The sequence below is a fragment of the Ambystoma mexicanum genome, chromosome 4q (assembly GCF_040938575.1).
Source record: "Ambystoma mexicanum isolate Mex_15411 chromosome 4q, UKY_AmexF1_1, whole genome shotgun sequence".
NCBI classification, from domain to species: Eukaryota; Metazoa; Chordata; class Amphibia; order Caudata; family Ambystomatidae; genus Ambystoma; species Ambystoma mexicanum.
Window position 1 is genome coordinate 58,692,505 of NC_090928.1, and position 24,763 is coordinate 58,717,267.

Below are 24,763 nucleotides of genomic sequence, written 5' to 3' on the forward strand. Positions count from 1 at the left end.
AGAATGTCGAGCTTGAGAGCATGGTATTGCAATATGTAGATGACATTCTCATCTGCAGAACCACCGAAGAGGAGAGCAGGAGGGACTCTGAAGATGCTCACAGTGTTGGCTGAAGATGCACACAGTATAGGCTAAGAAAGGGTACAAGGTTGACAAAGCAAAACCGCAATATTGCCAGGAACAGGTTCTATACATAGGGCAGATCATATCACAGAAAGGGCGGAACATCGCACCACAAAGAGCACAAACAATAATGAATACGCCACAGCCACAAACGATACGAGAGTTGCAGCGATTTCTTGGCCTCTGCAATTATTGCAGAGCATGGGTATTTGACTACAGCACATACATAGGACCCCTACTGGCAGCCCTCAGAGAAGTGCAAAGAGGGGGGAGAAAGTTGGAATGGACAAGAGAATGACTGATGAATTCAATGAATTAAAGGAGGCCATATCAACCGCGCCAGTCCTGGGCACCCCCAATTACGAACAAGAATTCTACTTTTTTTCGCATTGTGATGGTGCGGTAATGAAAGCAGTACTCGCCCAAAAAAACAAGCATGGGACATAAACCTCTTGCATTTTACAGAAGGCATCTAGACCCAGTAATGATGGGTCACATCCCGTATGAAAAGCACCTGGCTGCTGCGGTGTTTGCCGTAACAAAGCCATCATCCAGAACGATGGGATGCTCTACAACACTATGTGGAGCATGTCCTCTTCGCAATTCTGCACAAGCCAAAAAGCACACTCACTACCCAGAGGGCAATGGGATATGAGATCATACTATCAAGACCAGAACTGAAAATAGTGAGATTCAACAATGTTAACCCTGCACAATTCATAGCAGAGGTAGTAACAGAGGGTGAACATGCTCACGATTGTACATATGCCATTGAGTACTATTTGTCCACTCGTGAGGTAGAGGAAGACGCCCTAGAGGGAGGGGATGTCTTGTACATTGATGGGTCCTCAACCATTGATCAGAGTGATGGCATAAGAAGAACAGGTGCAGCCGCAGTGCAATTAAGGGGGGACTGGACAAGCGAGCCAGTGAAATGCATCAAATTACCACCACAATATTCAGCACAAGCATCAGAACTAGTGGCTCTCATACTGGCTCTAGAAGAAAGTAACGGCAAAAGAGTAACAATATATACTGACAGTGCCCACATCACGTCAACAGTACACTCAGGATTAATAAGATGGCTACAACAGGGATTTAAAAGAGAAGATGGTACCCCGGTGCAACATGCTCTCCTCCTGGGCGAACTAATAGAAGTAATAACATACCTACATGAACTAGCACTGGTGAAATGTCAGGCACACACAAATGGTGAAGATCCAATATCTAGAGGTAATGAAGCAGCAGACTCTCATGCAAAGCATGCTGCATATTTTGGTGAGATGTGGGACCTCCAAGAAAAACAAAAAGAGAGGGGGAGTGCAAGACAGAGGATAATGAAAGAAGGCTACACGCACCTCACACAAGCACAGATTATGGAACTACAGGCGGCAGCCCCGCTGGCAGAGAAAGAGTTATGGATAAAAAGAGGATGTACAATGTCCCCAACAGATGCACTATGGAGACAAAATAACACAGGAAAAGTAGTTATGCCCCTGGCCCTACTAAAAACAGCATTAGCCCAACTGCACCACTCCACTCATACAGTAAAAGAGGTAATTGCAGCACAAATAAAAGAGTCATGATTCTGTCCCAAATTAAATGCACACGTAGCAAACTTCAGCAGCAATTGCCTCACCTGCCAACAATTTACGGCCGGTCACACGTTACAAGTAATCAAAGGTAAAATTCCATGGCCTGAAGGACCCTTCCTATACCTGTACATCGACTACGTCGATATGATCAATGTATGCCAAGGCTACTGATACATGATTGTGGTAGTATGCCCCTTCTCAAGGTGGATTGAGGCTGGCCTGTGCTCCCATGCCGACGCACTTAAGGCAGCAAAATATCTGGTGAGGGAGGTGTTCCCGAGGTGGGGGGTTTGCGAAGTATTGAGGTCAGACAACGGTCCCCATTTCGCAAATGAACTATTCCAGCACATCACTGCGTTACTTGGGATCAAACATAAGTTCGCCTGTGCGTACCACCCAAGCCAATGGCGTCTGTGAATGCCTCAACGGCCTCTTAAAAGAATCCATTGCGAAAACACAGCAGGTGACTAAGAAGAATTGGCTTTACTGCCTTCCTCCAGCCATTTTCAAGTTGCGAAACAAGCCTGGATCAGATCACCACTTCACGCCCCACAAGGTGGTGACCGGGCACCAAATGCATCTCCGATTAATGCCACCCACAAGGGCTATGTACGACTGCAAAGGAAGGCATGATGTATTTGGACAAAAAAATGTATGTCTATGTTACCTCCCTGGTTACTAGTGCCTGTTTTATCGCTCAACAGATTCAATGGACACAGGGCAGGTCAGAGAACGATCAACGAGAAACAACTAACAACCAGGACCAAACTGGAGCTTTAATAGAAAGTGGAACACTCCCAGGTTCACAGGGACACATGTAGTAGAAGGAGTGGCATCCAGGGCTGTAAAGTTAGCAGTTAAAGACGTTTGAACACATATCCACAACATCAAGCCCTACAAAGCACCGACCTCGCCCCATCACAGCAGTGACAGGGCCAACGCATCAGCAACCGAGATGACAGACGACGGAAAAGACACATCACAAGCATCAGATACCCCTAAGGACACAAACGAGTCACAGCCTGTAGCCCACTCCATGCTTAGGAGATTGCAGACACAAAATGTCCCCATGGAACAGTTAATCTGTTCTGATGTGAAGATGACATTGGAGTAATGCAGAATGCAATAAAAGAAGTGACCGACAGTAGTTAGTAAACAACAGATATTGTTAGGAGTATCAGCAATACGCACCACACTATGTAACACGTGCATGTTCTCATCTTCTTTTTGTCTCGCACATGCTGGTCTTGCGCATTGTAATGTTATATGTGAATATATGATAAAAGCACATTGATCACTGCCCAGGCTTAAATGTTGCCTCCCATCGACCCCCCAGAAGCACTGTCACACCAGTTCATACACAGCCTTAGAAGGCCAACCCATTCACGTCCTAGACGGCCACGTGTTTATTATAACGCCTTCATTCAATTCATAGTACGATCAGACCCACACCTCTACGTGGCCCTACCCTCTCTGAGAAACAGGGCAGTTAGGAGAATGTGGGAGGAGCTTTTTCATGGGCATTGAATGATTGTTTGATCCTCAGGGCTTAAATAAGTAACGAATACTAACAATAATAACGCTGCATTTTAGACAATTTCAGGTGGGCACCTACATCATCTTGTTACAATAGCTGCAGGACGGCAGCATAGGTAAGACAAACATGCCAGCGGTCGCAACGATTGTGATTAAAATGTACTGGGTATCTTTTACCACTGGACTGATAACTGCCACTGTCTGGCAGGCCTACTGTGCTTTGCATGTACCCGCAATGTCCACTGCTAATACTTCCCCTACTGCAGCTGCAAGGAGCACAATGTCAGGTGGTACAGATAGCCCAGGACAAAAGGTAAGGAGAGGTAATCGTAGTGTTTTCATTGATGTAAATGGGGTCGACACATATCTCACAGAATCTGCACACGTCTCTAACAACATGTGGTATAAACACATGTTCAAAATTGGTAAAGATGCGACAAAGGACAGCTGTTACGTTTGCACGTTGATTCTGTATGCCATGAGTGCCTCCCGAACATTTGTTGCCACAGAAGTACTGGTGCCCACAGCAGAGTGCCTCCTATATTTAGCGCTGTTTCAGACCAGAGGACAGTTCCAAGGTAAAACAGCAACACTTGGGTGGAAATCAAGGTCAACATACCCATACAAACACATCTTCATTAAACCACTACCTATGTTTGACAACTATTGGCAGCTCACAGAAGGACTTCAGTACATAACAGATGGGCCAGACAAAGGGGAAACAAAAGAAGTGACAATGGACTACCTGCCATGCAAATGGAGCGCAAGAGAGATAGGAGGAGAACCTGCGTGCAGGGAAAGACTGCTGATACTGATCTTTGGCAAGGTGTACACGAAGAATGGATGGGTGGATGGAGTAGCGGGAAGCAAAATACTGACATTGGAAAAAGCTCCAGTAGTGACGGTACAAGAAGAAAATGACAGGTGCTACAAGGAGTGGGCAAAGAGTGCGGGGCTGCTCACGTGGTTGGATAACGAGGAGGAGCCATTAACAATCATTCCCGTGGCATCCCCACGCTATGTTACCAGCATGATGGAGAGGTTGCTGTAGGAGTGAACGAAGGATGCAATAGAATAGTAAAGTTTCCTGAGGGGGATGCTGGAACAGCAGTACTAATGGACCACTATTGGGACTGCGGAGCAGAAGCATATCACAGCCTACCACAATTATGGGGTGGAGTATGTACTCTGGTACACGTCAATGTGCCCTCCCTGGTAGTACCACAGAAACACATCAAAATGGAAGACTTCCCCAAAATGGATGAAGGAAACCGGAGAAGGAGAATCCCTGGGGCAAATTGGCCGCACATCCCAGGGTGCCACCCCCACAGGCAAGACACTAACAAGAATAAAAAGGCAAGGAGACCTCTCACCGGAAATTACCTCTGGGTAAATCAGAAACAGCCCTCAGCAACATCCCAGCACCTCACAGACTATTCAGTAGAGCAGCCATGCTCTTTTCGTCGATAATACATCCGGGGGTACAAGCATATGCGAATGCGAAATGGCTGCAGATAACCAGATGGGAGCTGATGATGACAAACTCCACGGTGAACGGATTCAATGCCATTAAAGAAGAATTGAGAGCAATACAAATGGTGGCCTTACAGAACAGATATGTGCTGGTTTTCCTCACTGCATTGGAAGGAGGATTTTGCGCAAAAATTGCACAGAAATTGGGAGTTCCTGCTGCACATTCATTCCCATGAATGACGAAGATAATGGCACACTATCAGAAGCGGTATCACAATTGGCAAAGATGCAAGCGAAGATGGAAGACGAAGCTATGGGAACAAAAAAGGATGGAAGCTGGTTCTCGTACCTCTGGCCATGGATGCTAGCGGATGGTCTCAAGACGTAAGCAGGATGTATAATACTGGGACTGGCATCGCTGATGGGAATAAAGTTATGGATGGCAAGATCAAAACGGAAGGCAGAAGAAATGATCGGAATGCATGTCCTTATGCCTGCAGACGACAAACTACACACGGACGTGATCCTCAAGGAACGTGAAAGGCTATGACAGCAGATAATGGAAGCAGACTTGTACACACCATCAATAAAAGTTGAAAATCTATGAAATCCAAAGACATATGTTGGAAAATGGGTTTATTGTAAAACCGGTGGTGGATGTGTATACATGTATTGGTCGTTCGAAGATCATGTCAACCGCTACGGACACCTGGCAGTAATAACCAAGGTGTGGCGCTTACAAAACGATAAAATAGTGGACAATTTTGTGGTCGACAAGTCGACCAGAGGGGGGACTGAAGAGGAAAAATGGGAGGGTCCATTCCCCCAGGACACGTACAAACTGTGGAAGACGACATCACGCAAAGAACCTACGGCCACACAAGTTCGCACCTCTGCCCACTGCCCCGGATGCCAACGCACACGTGACCATGCTCCACCTGCGAAACCAGGCCGCATCCCATCCAAGACACGCGGCGAGAACCAAGACGGAGCTGGGACCGATCGTATGGACCAGCTCGACTAAATGCTTCGCAACCTAAGCTGCCATCGTTAGAGATGACATGACGACATAGCCATGATAGACAGAAACAAATGTGCTGCTGCGCACCTGGATCAGACACACCAATCCACGCGAATAACACGCTCAGTGCTATGATTTAGCGGACCGTGTACACTCACAGACGTACATCTTTATTATTTTCCACATAGGCCAGCAACCGCATCGCAGAAACACAAGACGCCGGAAGAGTTTGTGTATATGCTTGCAGAGGCTTCATGCTACTAACCGTGGGGATAATACCCAATGGATGTACCGATGTACAAGGAACCACGCTGCACCCCAAACCACCTTGCCCTATGGACCTTATGCCACAACATACAACCACGCCGAAGTAGGCCTCAGAACAGAGCCGACAGGCCAGAAACAGCTCATACGGAGCTACAAGGTGCTGAGCACACAGAACAACCCCTGGCTGGAGCCACTGCAGCCAAGGTCACTATGTTGCTATTCACATTCCGCACTCTCCAAGCCAAGGCGACACTTGCCACTGCTGCGACTATCCAATGCAAAATAAAAATTAAATCCCAGTAATTCTGCATCAGCCACAGTCTTTCAACATGTGACCTGGCCGACCTGATATAATGCCAATTCCCGAAGACTGAAGGAGCATTGGTGTCCCACGTCTGGGACCCCTCTTGCAAGGAAGTCGTAACAACTCAGACACAGGCGGCGATGGGAAAGGAGCGCTCTAATGACGGTAGTAGAACCTGTCCATTATTTTTCACTGACACATAGTCATCCATTGTTGCCAGCACCAGGTACATTGTGGCCTGGGAACAACGATGGTCCAAGGCTTGTGGGCTCGCTGATGGACCAATCAGGACACGGGGGTCTAACCACTGACGACAATACCACACGACCCATCAGTAACTCCATATATCATTTTCGAAGTAACAATTTCTAGGGACGAACCAAGCTGACCACCTGACCTCTACTCCACCAATAACCCGTTCCACTATATGATCCTATGCTGAACCTACCACTCTGGGAACCAACCCGGAGTGGCGGTAGGTTTGGGGATGAGCTTTCGAAGGTGACGCAAACTGTTATGTCACCCAGGTGCAAAACGGGCCTGCGAGCCCGACTAGGATGAGAAGTTGCCTGGAACCTACGCTCCATGTATTTGTCCCTGCTTGTTTCTTCTAATAAAAAGCAGTAACTAATTGCTCTTGTGTGGCCCCTCTACTTCTTTGGGACGAGGAAGGAGTTAGAGCCTTCCGAGAGCTGGAGGTCCGTGGACGGCTCTGCCGACCACCAGAAATTACCCTAACACTTCGTAGAGAGTGATCTGACCTCAACTTGATGCTTGGAAAAGTGACTGACCCTCAAGGAGTTGGAGGAGCAAAGAGCTCAGTGGGAAGATACTTCAAAGAGAAAGCTGAAGATATTTTGGTACCAGGCCCCAGAATGCCTTGTGGACAATGCAAAGGGTCTTGAACTTGATCCTTGCAGCCACTGGGAGCCAATGGAGAGATGCCAGTGCTGGAGAGATACAATCCCTGGGCTTGAGGCCAAGGACAAGTCTTGTCGTCCTGTTCTGGATGAGCTGCAGACGATGGCAGTTAATTATATGGCAAGACAACCATATTAACCAAGTGGATTGAATGATTTCGCTTTGACCAACCAGGGTAATTTTTTATACACCCTGGATATATCTAGTCCACAGGAACAACTGTTTTCCTGTTGGGCCTATTTCTCATCAATTGGGTTTCTGAATAAATATCCAATTTGGTTTTCTGATGAATATATCGCTCTTGGCGAACTGATGTACATACGATGAATGTTATGTTTTATGTCTTTTCTCTCACCTTTTGTTATGTCTTTTAAACTTGTGTATGAAGCATTCTGAATTCTTAAAAGTGTGTTTTGTATAATACATTCACTGCATGTACTCTTAGGACCTTTTCTTTGTTTTTGTGACTTTCTTCGAAAGCATACACCCTGTACTAATATGGAGATTTATCTGAAATCAATGACAGAAATTTGGACTGTCACCAGCGTTGGTACCTCTTTTGGTTCCTTGTTTCGGAGGATGGAGAGTAGAGGCAGACAGATTTGAAAAGAGGTTGTTATAGTAGTGAAGCCTAGAGAGAACCAGGGCTCTAGATACAGTAAGCTTCTGGGGAAGGAGAGGAAAGGAAAAATACTTCTGAGGAGGTGCATTTGGTAGTTTGACTTCTTAGAGACGTCAGAAATATGAGGAGAGAAGGAGAGTGAGGAGTCGAAGATGAGCCCCAGGTTCTAAGCCTCACAGGTGGGAGCAGGAGGAGGGCCAAGGGAGGTCGGCTACAGGGTGGCAGTAAAGAGGGGTGCAAGTATGCCAATGAGGAGGATCTCCATCTTGCTGGCATTCAGGCAGAGATCATTGGTGGTGCACCACTCCTGGATTGCAGACAGACAATCCGGGATGAGAGAAGGAGAAGAGGGGGCAGAGGGGAGCCTGAAAACGAGCTGTGTGTCATTTGCATAGCATCGGAAGTTGGAGCAGAGAGCAGCAATGCGGTGAGTCAGAGGCGCCAGGTATTGGTTGAACAACCAGGGAGAAGGGATAGACCCCCGGGGACCATCGCAGGTGGAGAGAGAGATAGAGGAGAGGAAGGACCCAAGTTGGACCTGGGAGGTTCGGTCAGAGAGGAAAGACCGATGCTTGGTTGATGCTTGTCGATGCACTCCTCCTAGCTCCTTCACTGGGCTTGTGTCATCCTTTAAGGTGGATGGCCAAAAGCTGAGGAGAGTGTTGCAGGCAACGGCTTTGTCCGTGGTTTGGTTCAGAGACTCTCTGGCACTTCCCACCTAGGAAGGCAGGCTGCGTGCTGGCTGGGTACCTGTTCTGGGGCTGCTGGAAGGGTCCCCTGGCACATTCTGTTCCCTGGGAGATGTCTAGGGGAGGGATCTTGCTTCTCTGTTTGGAAATCCTGACCTTCCTTCACTGGCAGAAGCTGTAAGGCAGACTGTACCTTCAGCAATGGTTCAAATGAGTTATTGTTGTTACTCCTTGCAAAGTTGTCAGGTGATCTGCCAAAAAAGGGGCTCTGCCCTCTTTTGAAGCCAAATGGGCCCCAGTGATTGGTGTAGGCTAAGCCTACCTTAATGAACCAATCCTGAGTCCCCACCAACAATCTTTTGTATGCATGAAGTCATAACCAGAGTGCTTTGCAACAGAAAAGGTAAAGGAGTGAAAACATGTAATACTAAGTCCCACCCATCTTCTTGTCTGTTGTGGATCAAAGGGTCTCTCTGGTTAATTGAGCTCTCTGTGGTTCCTGAATAAAGGTGCAGGTCTCCCTTGAAGTTGAGGCGAGAACAGATTTTCTTTCTCCATTAAATCACATACTCCTACCCTCTGAATGGGGTCCACCTGCAGAGGTTGCCTACTGTAAACACATGTACCAGACATGGCCTTTCACTGCCTTTGATAACAAGAAGCAGGAGCTGGCTGCATGTTGACACAGATGCATATAAAAGGTGTTTGTTAGCCTTGTGACCAGGCCTCTCGTGGGCCCGCTTAAATTAACTCATCAGTATGCGTAGTTGCCACCAGCAGGGCCTACAAAGGATAGGGTAGATCCATGCAGCCTTTGTCACTTACTTTTCTGGCCATGGCAGGAGGAAGGTGTTGCCCTTCCCCTTTTGAAATGTCTTGATGTACTTCTGGGTGTCACACTCCAACTAAATGTGACAGGGAGGACTGCACCTGTACGCTGTGTCCACCCAGAGGACACAAGTCTATGTGTTTGTCGTACAGTGAGCATAGGGAAATGGGTGTGGATTAGTCCCATACATTTTTAGGAGGTTGATCTACCATCATTCAATTTCAAATAACATTTCTAATAAGCCCAGGTGAGCACGCAACCACTGTGCGTTTGGTCGAATTCCTCACAGAGTCTATGAAAGCTATAGTCAATTAAATTGGGTTCTTATATCGCACCATGCCAGAGTGCTCTAGGTGCGCGATCGCAACTATGTGGTCCTGCTTTCAAGACAAGTACATTGCACCTGAGCTATCCTCCCAGGCCAATAAGTCAAAATAAGATGTGCTGCAGTAGGTAATACCCACAGCTTAGCTCTCCTGATTTATCTGATTGTACAGGTGGCATAACATTGGCTGTACTTTATGCCGGTGACACCGGCATTGCTCAGTTGGTCGGGGCACTAATGCCTGCTGGCTCCTTGATCCTGCAGCCTTGATTACCACGCTATTGGGTCGGTGTGCTGCCGGCATGTTTTCCCGCTTTCTGTTTTCTTCAGGACTGACAAACTTCTCACACCCCAGAAAACACCTCTCACTATTGAACCGACTGCACTTGCCTGCTGGCAAGGTACCGCCAGCATCTCAATACGGAGGTGTTGCATATCACCTAGACACCAGGCCATTGGTCAAATGCCACTGACGCTCTGTATTGTTTGTGACACATGTTCACTGGTTCATGAATTTGCATGTGTATTATGAGGCTGGCATGTTCACACTGACCATTTCACCTGGCCCGATATTTAACACATATCCAATCGTCAATGATGGCACTTATTTGAATTTTTAAAAACACTTTCAAAATGCATGTTTAACCGCTACCAGGACAAAAATTAGAAAACAAAAGCAGCTCCCCAAATGTGAACATAAAGTTCCTAGCCGGCAGTTTACAGCAACATGATAAAGTACATTTTCAGGACTCTAACTAGAAAGAGGTGGATGCACAGTTTGCCCATTGATGCTTGGTATCCGATCAATGCCTCTCAACTGCCTACACAGAAGCTGTTTGGCAGAGATAAGACAAGGGGCTAACATACTCCAGCACACCATGTGACTTTGCAGGCTTGGAAATATGGGGTTACTGTGAGTTGCAAGCCTTGAGTTTAATTTGTACTTTTCATGTAATGTAATCATCATTTGTATAGCGCCTTTCACCATTGGTATGGTCCTACTGCTCTAGGCTGAATGCTCTCGGGGGTGTAAGGAAAACATTAGTTCAAGACAAAACCATATGTTTCAGTGATGGACTAGATTTGTATTCCTTTGTGGTCATTTCTAAAGACCATCTCCATGTGTAGAAGGTGAGTGAGTTCAATATGGTTGAACACTTGTGTATTGAATATTCCTACCCCATAACATTTTTACCTGATGGGGAGGAGATGCATTCTATTTTGAAGGACCGCTTTAGATGCCTCATATCAATATATGGTACATCGGTACAGTATATAGGGTACAAATAGTTCAACGATTTAATTTATTTCCACAAAGGAACCAAACCTTGTGTGCAATACATATGGCCTCCTTATGAGTAGAGCAGGGGCAGTAAAATAGGTGGAATTTGCAAATCCTGCCTGCTTTCCTGATGTATCTTTAGATTTGAAACCCACAGGCAAGGAAATCACCTTCTTGCAAAAGGAAGTTTTGCCTCCACTTACAATGGTGGTAATGGTGCTGGCAGTATTACCACCCCTTCCCAGTGAAGTTTTTCCAGATTCCATAATAGGGAGTAACAAGCAGCCACCCATATTGAGACATGGAATTACCATTACCACTAGTGGCAACGATGATTCAGCATGGCAGTGTTAGCACTTCTAATACCACCAAGCTCGTAATGAGACCCATAATATCAGATTACCCAAATACCAATGACAGATCACCTGGCAGTATGTGGGACAACTGGGAAGCAGTCCATTACTTGAATATTACACAAACCCTGTGGTACCTGAACAGGGCTCATGCTGGTGGCAAAATGTCTACTGGCCTCTGTTTGAAACTATCTATGGAAGACGAGCCGGTGGTATTCATTAGCGTGTGTGTGTGTGCGTGTGTGTGTGCGCATAATGCTAATCTGCCTATGTTCACCTGCACCTGCAGATCCAACAGGGCAGGGGGGAAATCTGCCCATTTTTAGACTGGCGCTAAACTGGAATACAATTGGATACATTTTGTCAGAGTGCTAAGACCTATAGGTAGGGTGGGGGGGATCTCAGTGCTCCCACAACCTTTACCCAAGGAAGGGTACTTGGTGGCCCCTCTCAATGTGGGTGGGTGTACCCCACTTTCCCTTTTTTGCCCACTTTGAAAACAAGACACTTCGCCATTTGCTCCCGTCCATTCGGGTAGAGTGTTTTTATTTTGTAATTCCACTCCCTGCAGGCTTTTGTGTCCTGCCTGGCAGATATATGAACTTTCCACGTTAGGTAATAAGGTCCACATTGTGGCAACCCATAATGTTGCTTCTTACTGAGGGTGTAAATACCTGACCTCTCACCTGGCAGTCTCTGTGTCGGTTTCCCTGAGATACACGTTGTTCACTGGATACTAGATGCTGCCACTATCTCTAGCTATGGTACCTTTCATTTCCTTCTTCAGGGCCTGGAGGAGGAAGGGTTTCACGTGTTTCCCTTCCTCGTGGTTTGCAGAGGCACAGTCAAGATTTGGCTAAGGTAATTTAGTTTCTGCACTCTGTGGAGAAGCCAGCGGATCCCCCACCAAAGCCCTACCTAGAATCTCCTCCCAGATGGCCAGGAGAGGGCAGACACTTTATGATCCCAATCCTGGGGGGGTGGTATACTGCGTGAGGATCGTCTGGGTGGATATCAGGCCCAGGGAGGTGGCAGAGTATTTCAGGATGAGACACGGTGTGATTTCCTGGAAGGATAAAATCATTTTAAAGGAAATGATAGCCTCTTGTCATTCTTATGAATGTCAATCTAGGAAAGTTGCTAACATCCCAGAGCCATTTTATGTACCCCTAAAGCTCCATGTTCTTTCCAATATCAAATATATTGCAATAGGAACAATGATTAGGTGACCTTTTCTGTCTCTGTGGGATCAGAAAGGGTTAAAACCTATAATTCCCCTCTTAATAAGCCCAGGGAAAGAAAAAAACATATTTACATCCTTTGGACAAAAAGAGAAAAATAATTTTTCAAACCCGAACTACAAGTCCCAGAATATCCCAGGGACTGTGACGAAGAAGAGGGCTCGAGAGGCAGGGCGGAGTCCAGGTTAGGCAGGCAAGCCTAATGACTCTAAACAAGGTCAGGAAATTAAGCCCAAAGGCCTACACCTGAATTTAATAGGCTAACCCGAATGGCATAAAAGGCTGCCTGAGAGTGAAGCAGCAAAGAAAAATAAGCTGGGGCAGGGGCTGGACGGTTGGCAGGATGGATTGTTCATTCGTCCAGAGAGCCTCCCTCCGTTTACTGTCACTGCACTCGGGCATGAATTGGTCCCATATACGTTCTTGGAGAGCCGTCACATATTGTTCCACTGACTCATGTTGTGCTTGTTTCTTCTTTCAAATGATAAATTTCAAAGACAATACTCTGAGTTTTCTCATAATGCTTGTCTAGTATTCTGATACAGAACTCAAACTCTGTCATGTTGGCCGACTGTTCTTCAGATAGGAGAGGCAGATTCTCAAACTGATCCTGACCATAATTGCCAAGGCAATTTATGAGAAAGCATTTTGTTCCTCTCACTTGAGAAGTTGGGACGTGCACCACTTGAACATAATGATCAAAGAGTTTTTTCTGTTGCATCTAATGTAGGACAGGTTCACCGAGTGTTTACAGAAACTAGTTGGGAGGTAGAACATCTGGCATTGTATTGTGCTTCTCTCCTTAGTGTGCGCCGTATTGTGCTCTGTGAGTAATCCCTTTCAGGACACTTTACACACTGTCTTCAGCGGTGCTTACATTGAATAGAATGTTTGCGTATATAAAATGATCTATCAGGCAGCAGATTTCAAGGAGTCTTCAAAAACATGCATTAAAAGCATAATGTGCTCACATTATCTATATAAGGTGCACATAGACGTCACACTGCATTCAACGGGATCCCTGGACGCACAGAGTTCCGTGCGAATTACACAACGGCAAGCTGGCAACTGTTCTCCATTGCAAGGTTTTGCTGGGCAACCTGCAGAAAAAACCTTGTGTGTGCAACGTGCCAGGGCCTTTCCTCCAGCGGCCTCCTCAGATGTAATTCATCATTGCAAGGTGTTGCTGGGCAACTACCATACATAACTTGTGCATGCTAAGTGCTCATGGCCTTTCCTCTAACACCCTCCTCAGACGTACACCAACAGCATAGCAATGGCCGTTGGAGCGAGAAACTTCCAAGCAGCAGGGAGAGATGGCGCGAGGCTATACGGCAGCAGTCAAAAACAAAGTGCAGGTCATCAGAAAATCTCCATAGAGCCAACAAGGCAACCATAGTCCTTACCTGACCTCCCAGACTGCACTGTCTGGGTCTATAGTAACTCCTGGTCCTCCCAGTAGCTCTCTATAGAGGTAACTCTGTGCACAGGCATACATACAGCCCTAAAAGCAGCCCAGGGCACAGGCATTTCTGTCAACATGAACCCTGCATACAATGGCCAGTCAGTGTCTTGCCGGAGCCAAAGGCTGTTTCATATGCCACAGTTAATTTGGGTGTAGCTTTCAGCATCAACACTTGATGGCCGATTTCCCATCTATCTGCTTATCCTCCTAGTTTTCTTTTCTCCCTAGGAGAGGTCCCCTTTTCCATCACAATGGTTTCCACAAGACTGGTTGACTACAGCCATGTTAACCTTACTGTCTAGGTCTCTGCCGTTCCCTAGGGAGTCCTAAAGGCAGTTCCCATATCTGACTCACTGCCTAGGGCACTTTCAATGGATCCACCAAGGTAATCTGGTTATTCTGTTGCTTTTCTCCTGGTCGCCGACTCCTCAGCTTCCCCTCAGTCACATGTCTCCTCTCTTCTGTCACACACATCCTTGTTTTTCTTGCTGTCCACACTGCGTCCCCTGGTCTTACTGTTTCCCCCTGTTTCTCCTTGTGCCATCACCCAAACCTAGAAACATACTGACCCCACTGTAAATTGATCTGGTGTGTGCGCAGTGTGTTTTGTGGCAGCGGAGGCAGTAGACACTGCAGCAGTTACTTTGCGTTGGAAGAACTTTTGACAGTCCTCTTTTCGTTTCTATTGCACAAGGAGGAGTAGAACCTACAAAAACACAGCACCGGCACAGAGCGCGTGCCATGTGTGCGCAGTGTGTTTTGTGTGTATGGGATACATCGACCAGCGCTCAACCCAAAACAGAGAAAAGTGCCGGTGCCCGCCTTTGCTGGGAATCAGTCGGGAAACCAGTGAAGTGGAGAGTGACAGTAACATTAAACTTTCCCTGAACATGTATTCTTTGAGAAGTCGTGCAAAACATTCAATGCCACTATAGCGGAACAAATGTTCCAGGTGGCAAGGAATTTACCCTTGCCTACCTCACCTCCTAAACCTGCAGGGGCTCAGGACGCAGCAAACCCAGAGGAAAGACCTATGACTATTTCTTCAAAGTTGCCACGCAGCTGTGGTGAATTACTCAATGGACACCAAACATGTATGAAGCGGTTGTAAACTCATTGGAGCTTACAGGGGGACTTATGAATCTTCTTGATGGCCAGTCTAATGGAGTTAGGCATAATAAGGTCCATGATATCTCGACCTCGAACTCTAATGCTTGTTTCGATCGGGTTAAAAACAAATACGTTGCGGACGTTCGGAAACTTCCTATGTCCCTACTCCTCGATGAAATATTCTTGTTAGCCCTATAAATTATACGTCTAATCATACTGCAGAACCGGCTCCAGAAGCGGAAAAGGCGTTATATGCTCTTAATTATGTTCTTTAATGTTTTGTTACGTTATATGGAAGCATTAAAAAAAGCTTCAAATTTATCCAATCGCTCTGGAGTCCATACAAAAAAAGACAAGATACAACAATAAATTAGGCAAATCTGAGAACACATTTTCTGCCTAGACACTGTTCCCAAACTAGCAGGCCAACCGCTCAACCTAGAGGGCAGTCGGACCTGCAAATGGACATAAAAATGCTTCTGACCTCAATAATGTTCATTTGAGATGACACGTATATGGACGATCAGGCTGGCAAAGTACTGAATGCTGAAAGTGCTGGCCCATGAGATACAGTGGCACATGCAGACGTTGGAAAATCACGTAAGTCGCCCTTTAAGAAAGCTGCATGTAAACTTAATAATGTTGAGCATCAAAGGAGCAAAAGGCACAAAAATGGCCCTAAATTGATGCCCAATAAAAAGTCCTCGAGAATATTTCTCAGGACTCTTACAATAAGAGAAGCATTTGCCAACGTTACATCACCACTGCAAAAAGTGGCATTAGTGATGGAAAAATCCGTCCCACGAACGAATGTTGATTGCGTTAGGAAAATGAGGACATAATAGATCAGACATCAATGAACTTCTCCTTCCAAGAGCAGATTTTGAACAAGGCCTCATTGATTGGGACAAAGTTTGGTTCAGGAGAGTGTGAGCCCCGTTTTAAATCAACCCTCACTGTTTGAAGTCCATGTCAAAGAAAGAACTGCCACTGTGGACTTCACTGATCCCAATTTGTGGAAAGCAAAGGCAATTATACCTGGGTTAACAGATGAGGGCACATACACTTTGGAAACATTGGAACATGTGGTTATGCATTGCCCTCAATTGTCCCAAGGAGAGAATTTTACTTTGCCAAATTTAGGAAATTTGTTTTTTTTTTTTTTATAAGGCCGTATTTTGGAAATCTTGTTTGAGTGGGTGTTCGATATTGCTCGCAATTAGTATCTTGGGTTTTACTAATTCTTTAATTCTTTGTGATGAATTGGTTAAGATTTAATTTTAATGTGAAGCTTTTTTCGTGATTTTAGCGTATTTTTTAAACAACAAATTCAAATTTACAAAGAAGAAAAACAAGATTTCATAAGGTTAAATATTGTTTTTAGCCAATAAATAAATAATGTAAAAAAATGCAGATCAATGTTCTTTTTTTTAAAACACTTTATATTTTGCATCTTGCCTCTCCCTAGCTTCCCACTAACGCATGCCTACCTCTTCTCTTACAGAACCTTGCACCAAGAGCCTGCCAACATTGCAGAGGTTGCACTTTATTAACTGGTCAACTTGCTATATTGTCATGTGGTGTTGGTAAGGTTAAAGACTCTGATTACCACTATCTGCTCCCTCTAACGGTTGGCCAAAACTTGTCCCCTTTTATGATCAATCTATGCCAACCTACCTCCAATACATTCATAATACCCCTAACCATTTTCCCTCTATGACTTAAATTGTCTCCTCTTGCAATATCTAGTGCACTGCTGATTTTTAAAGATATGATTACACTCGCCTTCAATAACACTGAAACAAAATAAAAAATAAATAATAAATATTGACTTTGCTATGTGAATATGTACCTCAACTACATCGCAATCTGTTCAATGTAGAGAAGACACACGGCAGAGTGCAGAAATTGGCTCAGTCAAGGCGATCCACGTATAAGGAAGGGCTTGGATGCTTTCAGATAAAACCTGAATCTGAGGGTGCTCAAACATTAGGGTTCATAGAAAGTTTTCAATAAAGGGAATGGCATGATACTACATGCTGACCTGCATCTCTGCTCGCAGGGCCTTCAAATTAAAGCAATTTATAGGACCTCTGTAAGGATTGGAAATATCAGCCAATCATTAAGCAAATAGTGTGGGGTTTATCGTAAAAGCCGGTGCTCCGAGCTGGTTGACGGCCACTCTTACCTGCTTCTCCGCTCTCCACCTCCTTTGTTGACCCACTGGCCTCTCTCTAGCACTCCTCCCGAGCTTAACCCTCTGGCACCTTCTTCCATCCACTGATCAAAAACAAAAATAGACTCACCTGAAGGGCCTCCCTGTTTCATTCTGCCCTTCTCTCCCGGGCCATGCATCTTCTTTTTCTCGGGGTGCTGCCACGGCAAACAGAAATGGCCTTATACTCTTCTGAATGAGCTCCCTTTTGGTGCCCATCTTTTTAAAAATGTTCTTTTCTTTTGGGGAAATGTGTTTGTGCTATTTCCTCAAAGTGTATATGAGCATGTCTGACCACAAAATGTCAATTTTCAATGTTCACACACAATCATTACAAATTCAGAATGGCACAGTTCAACAATGGGAACTTCCCATTACAGATCACTTACATATGATCCTGAGTTGATTTTGTCTGCTAGATGGTTGACTTCTGCCAGTATGCTCTGTCCCTCTTGTAAAGTATTCTCGGTCATTAGTCTGACTCCAACGGCAGCCTGCTTCCTCTTCTGTGGGGATACAAAGACACAAAATGAAAATTAAAGAATAGGCACAAATATCACCAACTTAAACTCAATAACAATTAATTAGCATGTAGTTGGTGGCTTGTATGATTTATGACATCTCAGAACATATGTTTGTTATAGTGTACGAATAGCGATACAATTGTTAAGGTTACATGACACGATGATTTGGAAAATGAGAACATGTTTTCCCCTGTATCTTTTGTCCACTTTCATGAAAGTTTACCAAATTCAGAAAGCATCTGATCTGGCAAGTTTTTTTTGCATGTGTTCATATAGAAGAAGAATCTTTTGATTTTAGGGCACTTTGTGTTCCACAGACTACCCTCCCACCCAAAAGATCTTTTCAGAACTTCTATCTCGAAATTGTCCAGCTTCCATTTATTTTTTTGCTCTACGGACCCACTCTTGGTTCCTCCACGGCTACGACAACTCCATCTTGGCTCGGACCATTCAAACTGCTGCAAACTCAGCAAAGCTTTACAGACTGTTTTTGTATCGACCTTTGGTTTTGGCGCCCTTGATTTGTGAACTTATACGCTCCTGACCTCGGTCTGTGCTACTGGACTGCCTTTGGATTTCCCTAAACTGCTCTACGCACGCCATTATTCAGAATCCTTACCTGGTCCCCCATCTGTTCCACGTCAAGTGCCTTCCAGTAACAGGTGTTTCAACTGCTAGACCGTCATTGTTTTCTTACCTTGCACCGCCCTAATGGGGAATAGTCCGGCATCCTGTCCACCCTCTCCACTTACACGTCTTCCCCAGCACACCAATTAATAGGTGCCAATTTCTTTGTTTCCTGATTGGATTTGATGCACACATTGTAATGTGATTGTTTCACCAACTCCCTGTTTCGAATGCAGCTAGCTGGGGACCCGGTGTATTGTTCCAGCCATCTGTGGCCTCAATAACTGGTCAGTGAGTTTTATTAATCTCTCTGACTGGTACTTTGGGAGGGAGGTATACATAGTTACGCAATCAGTTCTGACAGTGTGCAGAATGATTGCGTGGGAAAGGACTACTCAGAAGCAACCATGGAATATGACCAGTCATAACCGGAATGCATAGAACACAGCCTCTCAATAAACATATGTACATATACTCTTGGAATAGATCAGCCATATGCACACTGGCAGGGTCATACATGTGATCCTGTAAAGGCTGGCCATGGACCCCAGAGAGGATGAGCCCGAGCTGAGAATGACCCCTATGCCAGCTCCCCGGTATGTTTGGAGCTGTGTATGTAAATGTGTGCTCCTGTACCTGTCCCAATTCCTATCAGCCTCAGTTTTGACTAGATCTCTTTTTCTATTCTTTCAGAATGTTTTCAAGACACAACAATTACCAGAATGCATCAGGGTCCTACGAAACCTGGAATGGACTGTGACTCCTGAGAAGTGGCACAACATAGAAAAGAACTGGGACTACAAGTAAAACACACACCTCTTTCATCCACACACCTTCTCACAAACTCTCCCCTTTTCTAATGTCAATGGTCCTCCTTCCTACTCCCACCCTTCAAATCAGTGTCTCTAACTCACACACAACTCAACTGTTATCACCCTTTCAGGCCCAACAGGTTACCTCCACTCTCTCAAAGCACTCTAACTGTCTCCCCCAACTCCTCCTTCACCTGCTGCACCCTCCTCCCTGGTCTCTTGGACTCCCTCCTCTGCTCTCAACCTTTCCCATACGCCCTTCATCTTTTGCAATTGCTGGCTTTTTATAGCCCTGCTTTTCCTGTTTAAGAGTTCTCCTCGATTGCCATTGGTTCCTAGCGTCACCCTTGGAGTAATGGGGCGTCCCTGGAAGTCCCAAAAAGCCGTGTATGCCAGCCCCATTTTCAGTCTCCATTTTCTTGCAGCCAGCCGTGTGCTCATCAGTATCGTTTGTTCTGGGATTTTCTCTTTTCCTGGATGAATTTCTCTTCTAAAAGGGTTTGGAACTGTTCCTGGCTCTGCCCTGTTTTTCTGAATTCTCTTTCCAGTCTCCCTTCTGCTGATGCCCCACTGCTCCCTGTGAGAAACCAGAGGCACTCTCACAACCACTTCCGAGGGATCTTTTGCTAAGGTGGGCAGGGAAAGGGCCATCGCTTTTTTTGATTCCCGACCCTGGGGGTGAACAAGCGAGGGAGGATCACCTAGGTGGAGGGTCCATGGGGATTGGGGAGAGAGTGCCGGATTGCGAAACATGCTATCGCTCCTTTCCTTATATAGACTCACCCTCCCTTTCCTCCACCATCATGGGCTATGTCCACTCATGCCCTGTCTTTCCCTTTAAATGCCCATCAAGTACTGAGAAGAGCAAGAGGCAACTAGGAGCAATGAGCACTTCCTATGACCAACACCACTGTAGTACTGAGATGAAGAAGAGAGGTGTAAGAGCATGCAGTACTGAAGGTCAGGCAAGTCCCATTCATTGGGCTCATTATAGCCAGGCAATTCAAATCAATAACACACAACTGAGGCCACTTAATAGGCCTCAGGTGTATAAAAGAAGGAGAGGCAACCAGGTGCAGGGAGAAAGAGCACAGTTGTGTTGGAGTCTGAAGACCGGCAACGATCACAGAAGACCTCCAGGACCAGGGGAGAGCGGGTTTCGTGGCGTTCGCGGGACCGGGCGCCTTCAAAGTCGAAGGCAGGTAGACAGAGCTGCCAAACAGCTGACCTGCTGCAAAAAGAAGCTGGTAGCAGAGAGAACACGGTCCCCATTTGTTGTAGGGAACTGGGAAGCTGGCGTGTGCAAGGATGTGCCTGGCGAATGAGCAGAGCATATGCGGTCTGCTTCCCGACCATGGATCAAGTGAGCGGGAACAGCAGGGACCGCCGCTGGGGAGACAGGAAGAGCCAGTGAGTGTCAGAGGACACGGGAAGACCAGAGCGCTCCCATAGGACCACAGGAAAGTAACGGTCCATAAGCATAAGTGAATGCGGGTAATATTGAATGTCGAACTGAATGGAAAATGCTATTGAGAGAAAGCACATCCTATTTAATACCGAACTGAATGGAAATTGCTATTTGATAAAGAACAAGTGATATTGAATACCAAACAAACATTTGGAAGTTAAAATTGACATAGGGTCTTATTATAACCCTGGCGGTAGCTGTGCCTGTCAAACAGGCATGGCTGCCACCGGAGTTGCATTTTTTCCGGCACCTGTCAATGAGAAATTACCGTGTAATTCCGACATTGCTGGACCCGGTAATTCCTGCATTGCCGGGTGCCGGTGCCTATCAGTCCCCATTCTATGGGGACATCGGATGCACCAGCATTGTCAACGACTGTGCGGTCGGATCCGAAATGTTGCGCTTGCGGGTGCCGCTCTGCCCGCCAGGCCAGACCTGGCGTGCTGACAGGGGCCTGCGAACACAGCTCGTAGTATGGCGGTCAGGGAACTACGGTACCGGCATGCTTACTGGTTCCGTAGTTCCCGGACCGCCATGCTTGTAATGAGGCCCATAGTGAATGTCAAATTGTTTATCAGCAACAATGTGAACAGAACTAAAGCAAGTGGCAGAATGAACAACTTAAGTAGTCGAACTACAAATGTGAGGAAGATTTATGAACTTGTAGCAAAGCCAAGACTGCAGCAGAAAAGGATTGCACTGGAAAAAAGGAAAGCCAAGTGTGGAAACCTAACCTAAAGGGGGATACCTATGGTTGTGCAACCTGTAATGGGTGGATTGTGCAGTCTGACAACTGCACCTATACCAAGGAGCTCTCTACTGTGAACATCACAGTCATCCTGAACAATGCCAAGCAGAAGCATAGGGTTCCTGGTTGCGTGACCTGTGATGGGTGGAACATGTGGTCTGATAACTGCGCCTAGACCCAAAAGGATGACCAGCAAAGGACATTAGGCCTCATCACGAGTTGGCCAGTAACGCCAGCGGTATTACCACCGGCGGTATGAGCCCTACCGCCAAACCCCCCGGCGCTATTAGCGCCGGATCACGGGTTTGTCGGTAATGGAATTCCCCATTCCCCATTGAGCCCATTCAGGAATGCCCCATTCCCCATTGGGCTCAATGGGGAATTTTTGCGCTCTTACCGCCGGCGGATTTCCCGCCGGCAGTAATAGCGCAAATTTTCGGCGGATTTCCCCCCAGCTCAGAGCTGGGGAGAAATCCACCAAAGCCCTGATTTGGCAGACCCTTAAATCCGGCGGTAATAGCGCGAACGCCGGATTTAAGGGTTACCGCCAAACTCGTGATGAGGCCCATAGTGAGTAAGCCACTGAGAATTGGGAACTAACTGATGAAGAAAGCAAGTCAGACGGCATATCAAGTGAAAATGTTGGTTCTTGCATTGAACATTGAACAGGTGACTTTAGAATAAGGATTACCCTGAAATCTTGCAGAAGGAAACTCCGAGAATCTAAGGAACTGAGAAGCGTTGTCTTGGGAAAGGGAACCTCAAGATCTTCTTTTTGCATAAACTGTTCCACATTGAACCTCAAGGCCTGGTTGAACATTGGCGAGAAAAACAGTTATTGGGACTGTATTGAGCCTGAAATTGAAATCCCAAGAAGGACTGCAGCTGAGACTTTACTTTTGAACACTATTTGTTTTGCTAAGAAGAAACCCCACACCATGTTTATTTCTAGATGTAAGGGCAAGCATAGGTTTCGACACAGACAGACGTTTGATTTGGACTTACCGACACAGACTTCCCTTAGCTTTCTTTAGGCAGGAGAAATCCATACCTTAGTTATGATACGATATATCATATGATATTTTATTTATATCGCTACGATGCACAAGTGTTTCACAAGTTATAGGACAAGTTAGGCCTTTCATTTTAATAAAGTTCTTGGAAACTTGAGTTCTGTTGTCCGTGTAATCTCTCTTGATACCGTGCTTGCTTCACATCGCATGTGGTCTGTTTGAAGCACAAATCACGCACAGTTCCAACCCCAATCAGTCTGGCAAGTGGAAAACCCCAGTCCATTCCCATTTTGGTATCAAAACCGTTCTTCATGCTCCAGCCCGAGTTTCATTGGTTGGGCCCCAATGTATTCTTGTAGTGGTAGCTCGATTTTGCCCTCAATTTGTACTTTGTATTGGCTTCCCTGATCCATGATTCCTTTCAGGACTCTAAGGGTCCTGGTGCTTGATGGACTTCATGTTCTCTGAAAAAGAAGAAAAAGAGACCTGGCCAGGACAGAGCCAGATAGATATATGTGCAGGGACAGTGGTCCCAAAATCCCTGCATGTAATCAGACACTCTGGGCACTCAGTGTGGGAGAGCTGAGAGGGACTCCAGTCCTACCTCTTTGGTAGGACTGGCTCTGGCTGTAGCCTGATAGGCCACCTGTCCCAGGATTAAAGGGATCCCTGCGGCTCCCTGACAGGGTCTTGTCCATGCCCTGTCACATCTTCAGAAGTTGAATAGGGGACAAAACACCAACCTGATACACCCCAGATTGGCTATAAGGGGGCAGTAGGGCAGCAACAGGGGAGCTGGAGCTAGCTGGGAGCTGCCCAGCAATAGGTGCGAACAGGGAATCGGCCCAAAATGTTTGTAGAAAACCACTTAATTGATCCAAGATGGGAGCAGCAAACAAACTACCCCATGACCACATGGATATCATGCCAAAAGGGGTGTGTTGAAGACTTTCAGGGGACGTCCTGCCCCTCAAGGGGATAGCTTGGAAGGAGATTGGTCCAGGAAGACATCCAGGAAGACATCTGAACCAAGCTGCCAATGGAAGTTGCCAATAGAAGCGGTGGGGGCTTCTGCGTAGGAAGGGGAGGGCTATAGAAAGCCAGCAGAGTCAGATAAGATGCAGGAGGACCAACAGAGAAGAGAGGAGGGTATAGCAGCAGGGGGAACCTGGAGGAAACCTTGGAATAAAGAAAGAAGATTCAGGGTGTTAGGGGCAAAAAAGAAGTACCAGTTGGGTGTGAGTGATAGAGTAGATGGTGGTAATTTTGGAGGAATACTAGGAGGCAGGTTGAGTAGAAGGTGGTAACTGGATGGAAGTAATTCTGGAAGGGACAGTAAAGTGGGGTTAAGAATAGGAGAGAGAGAGGAGAAGAACATTAGAGGAGAGGAAGGGTAATGAGAATAACAGCATGGTAGTGTTGTAAGGTGTGAAATTGGGAGGGAAGCAGATATGTTGGTAAGCGGAGGCAGGAGAAGGGAGGGAGAGTGTTAAGACACACAGAGTGTGGAGACACAGAGAGAGATGAGGGTGGAAATGAGAGGAGACAGGCATGTGAGGAAAAGGATAAGCGATGGCCATTGAGAGGAGAAGGGCAGCAGGACAAGCAGACTACCCTGTCAGGTGCCATTAGAGGACCCTTGGGGAGTCAGAGAGATATGGGCATGGCTAGAAGACAGGGATAGACAGTAGCGTACCCAGGCTCTAGTGATTTGGCATTACAACCTGTCGAGTAGGGAGACTCTGTTATGGAATTGTGGTCATCCTCAAAGACTGAGGGAGAGTTGCAGAGAGATCCCACACCTAGAGTGTGACCCCCCCAAAGTGTACCTATTTGTACATTTTGAAAACGTAGCGATTTTTGTCTTGTAGCTCATTAACCACCTTATCAAAGCATCCACCATCCATACACACACACAAAATGTTACATGCACATACAGTTTGAGATGGGCATAAGTACAGATCACATGCTTGGACTACCCATACACATAAAACACACACAGGAGACATGAAAACAATATTGCGTAACGACGTCATGCACAGACAACATGCGATGTGCACATTCAAAACATTCAGAAGGAACCCTCATACACTTGGAATCTGCATACACATTTGAAAACGCACAAGGGAAACATATAAACCATTCAGTTACAACACTAAAATGCACATTCTCACCCCCAAACACACATGCAAAAAATGTG

At 46.1% G+C, this 24,763-nt stretch overlaps 1 protein-coding gene across 7 annotated transcripts in view; it reads right to left on the reverse strand.

Moving 5' to 3' along the window:
- LAMA2 (laminin subunit alpha 2) overlaps window positions 1-24,763 on the reverse strand; it is a 3,027,572-nt gene that overhangs the window by 645,327 nt on the left and 2,357,482 nt on the right. For all 7 annotated transcript variants that reach the window (XM_069607473.1, XM_069607470.1, XM_069607476.1 and 4 more), the window contains one exon: window positions 17,761-17,877. In XM_069607473.1, coding sequence (XP_069463574.1) covers window positions 17,761-17,877 — 117 coding nt within the window. The remainder of the gene's footprint in view (window positions 1-17,760; window positions 17,878-24,763) is intronic.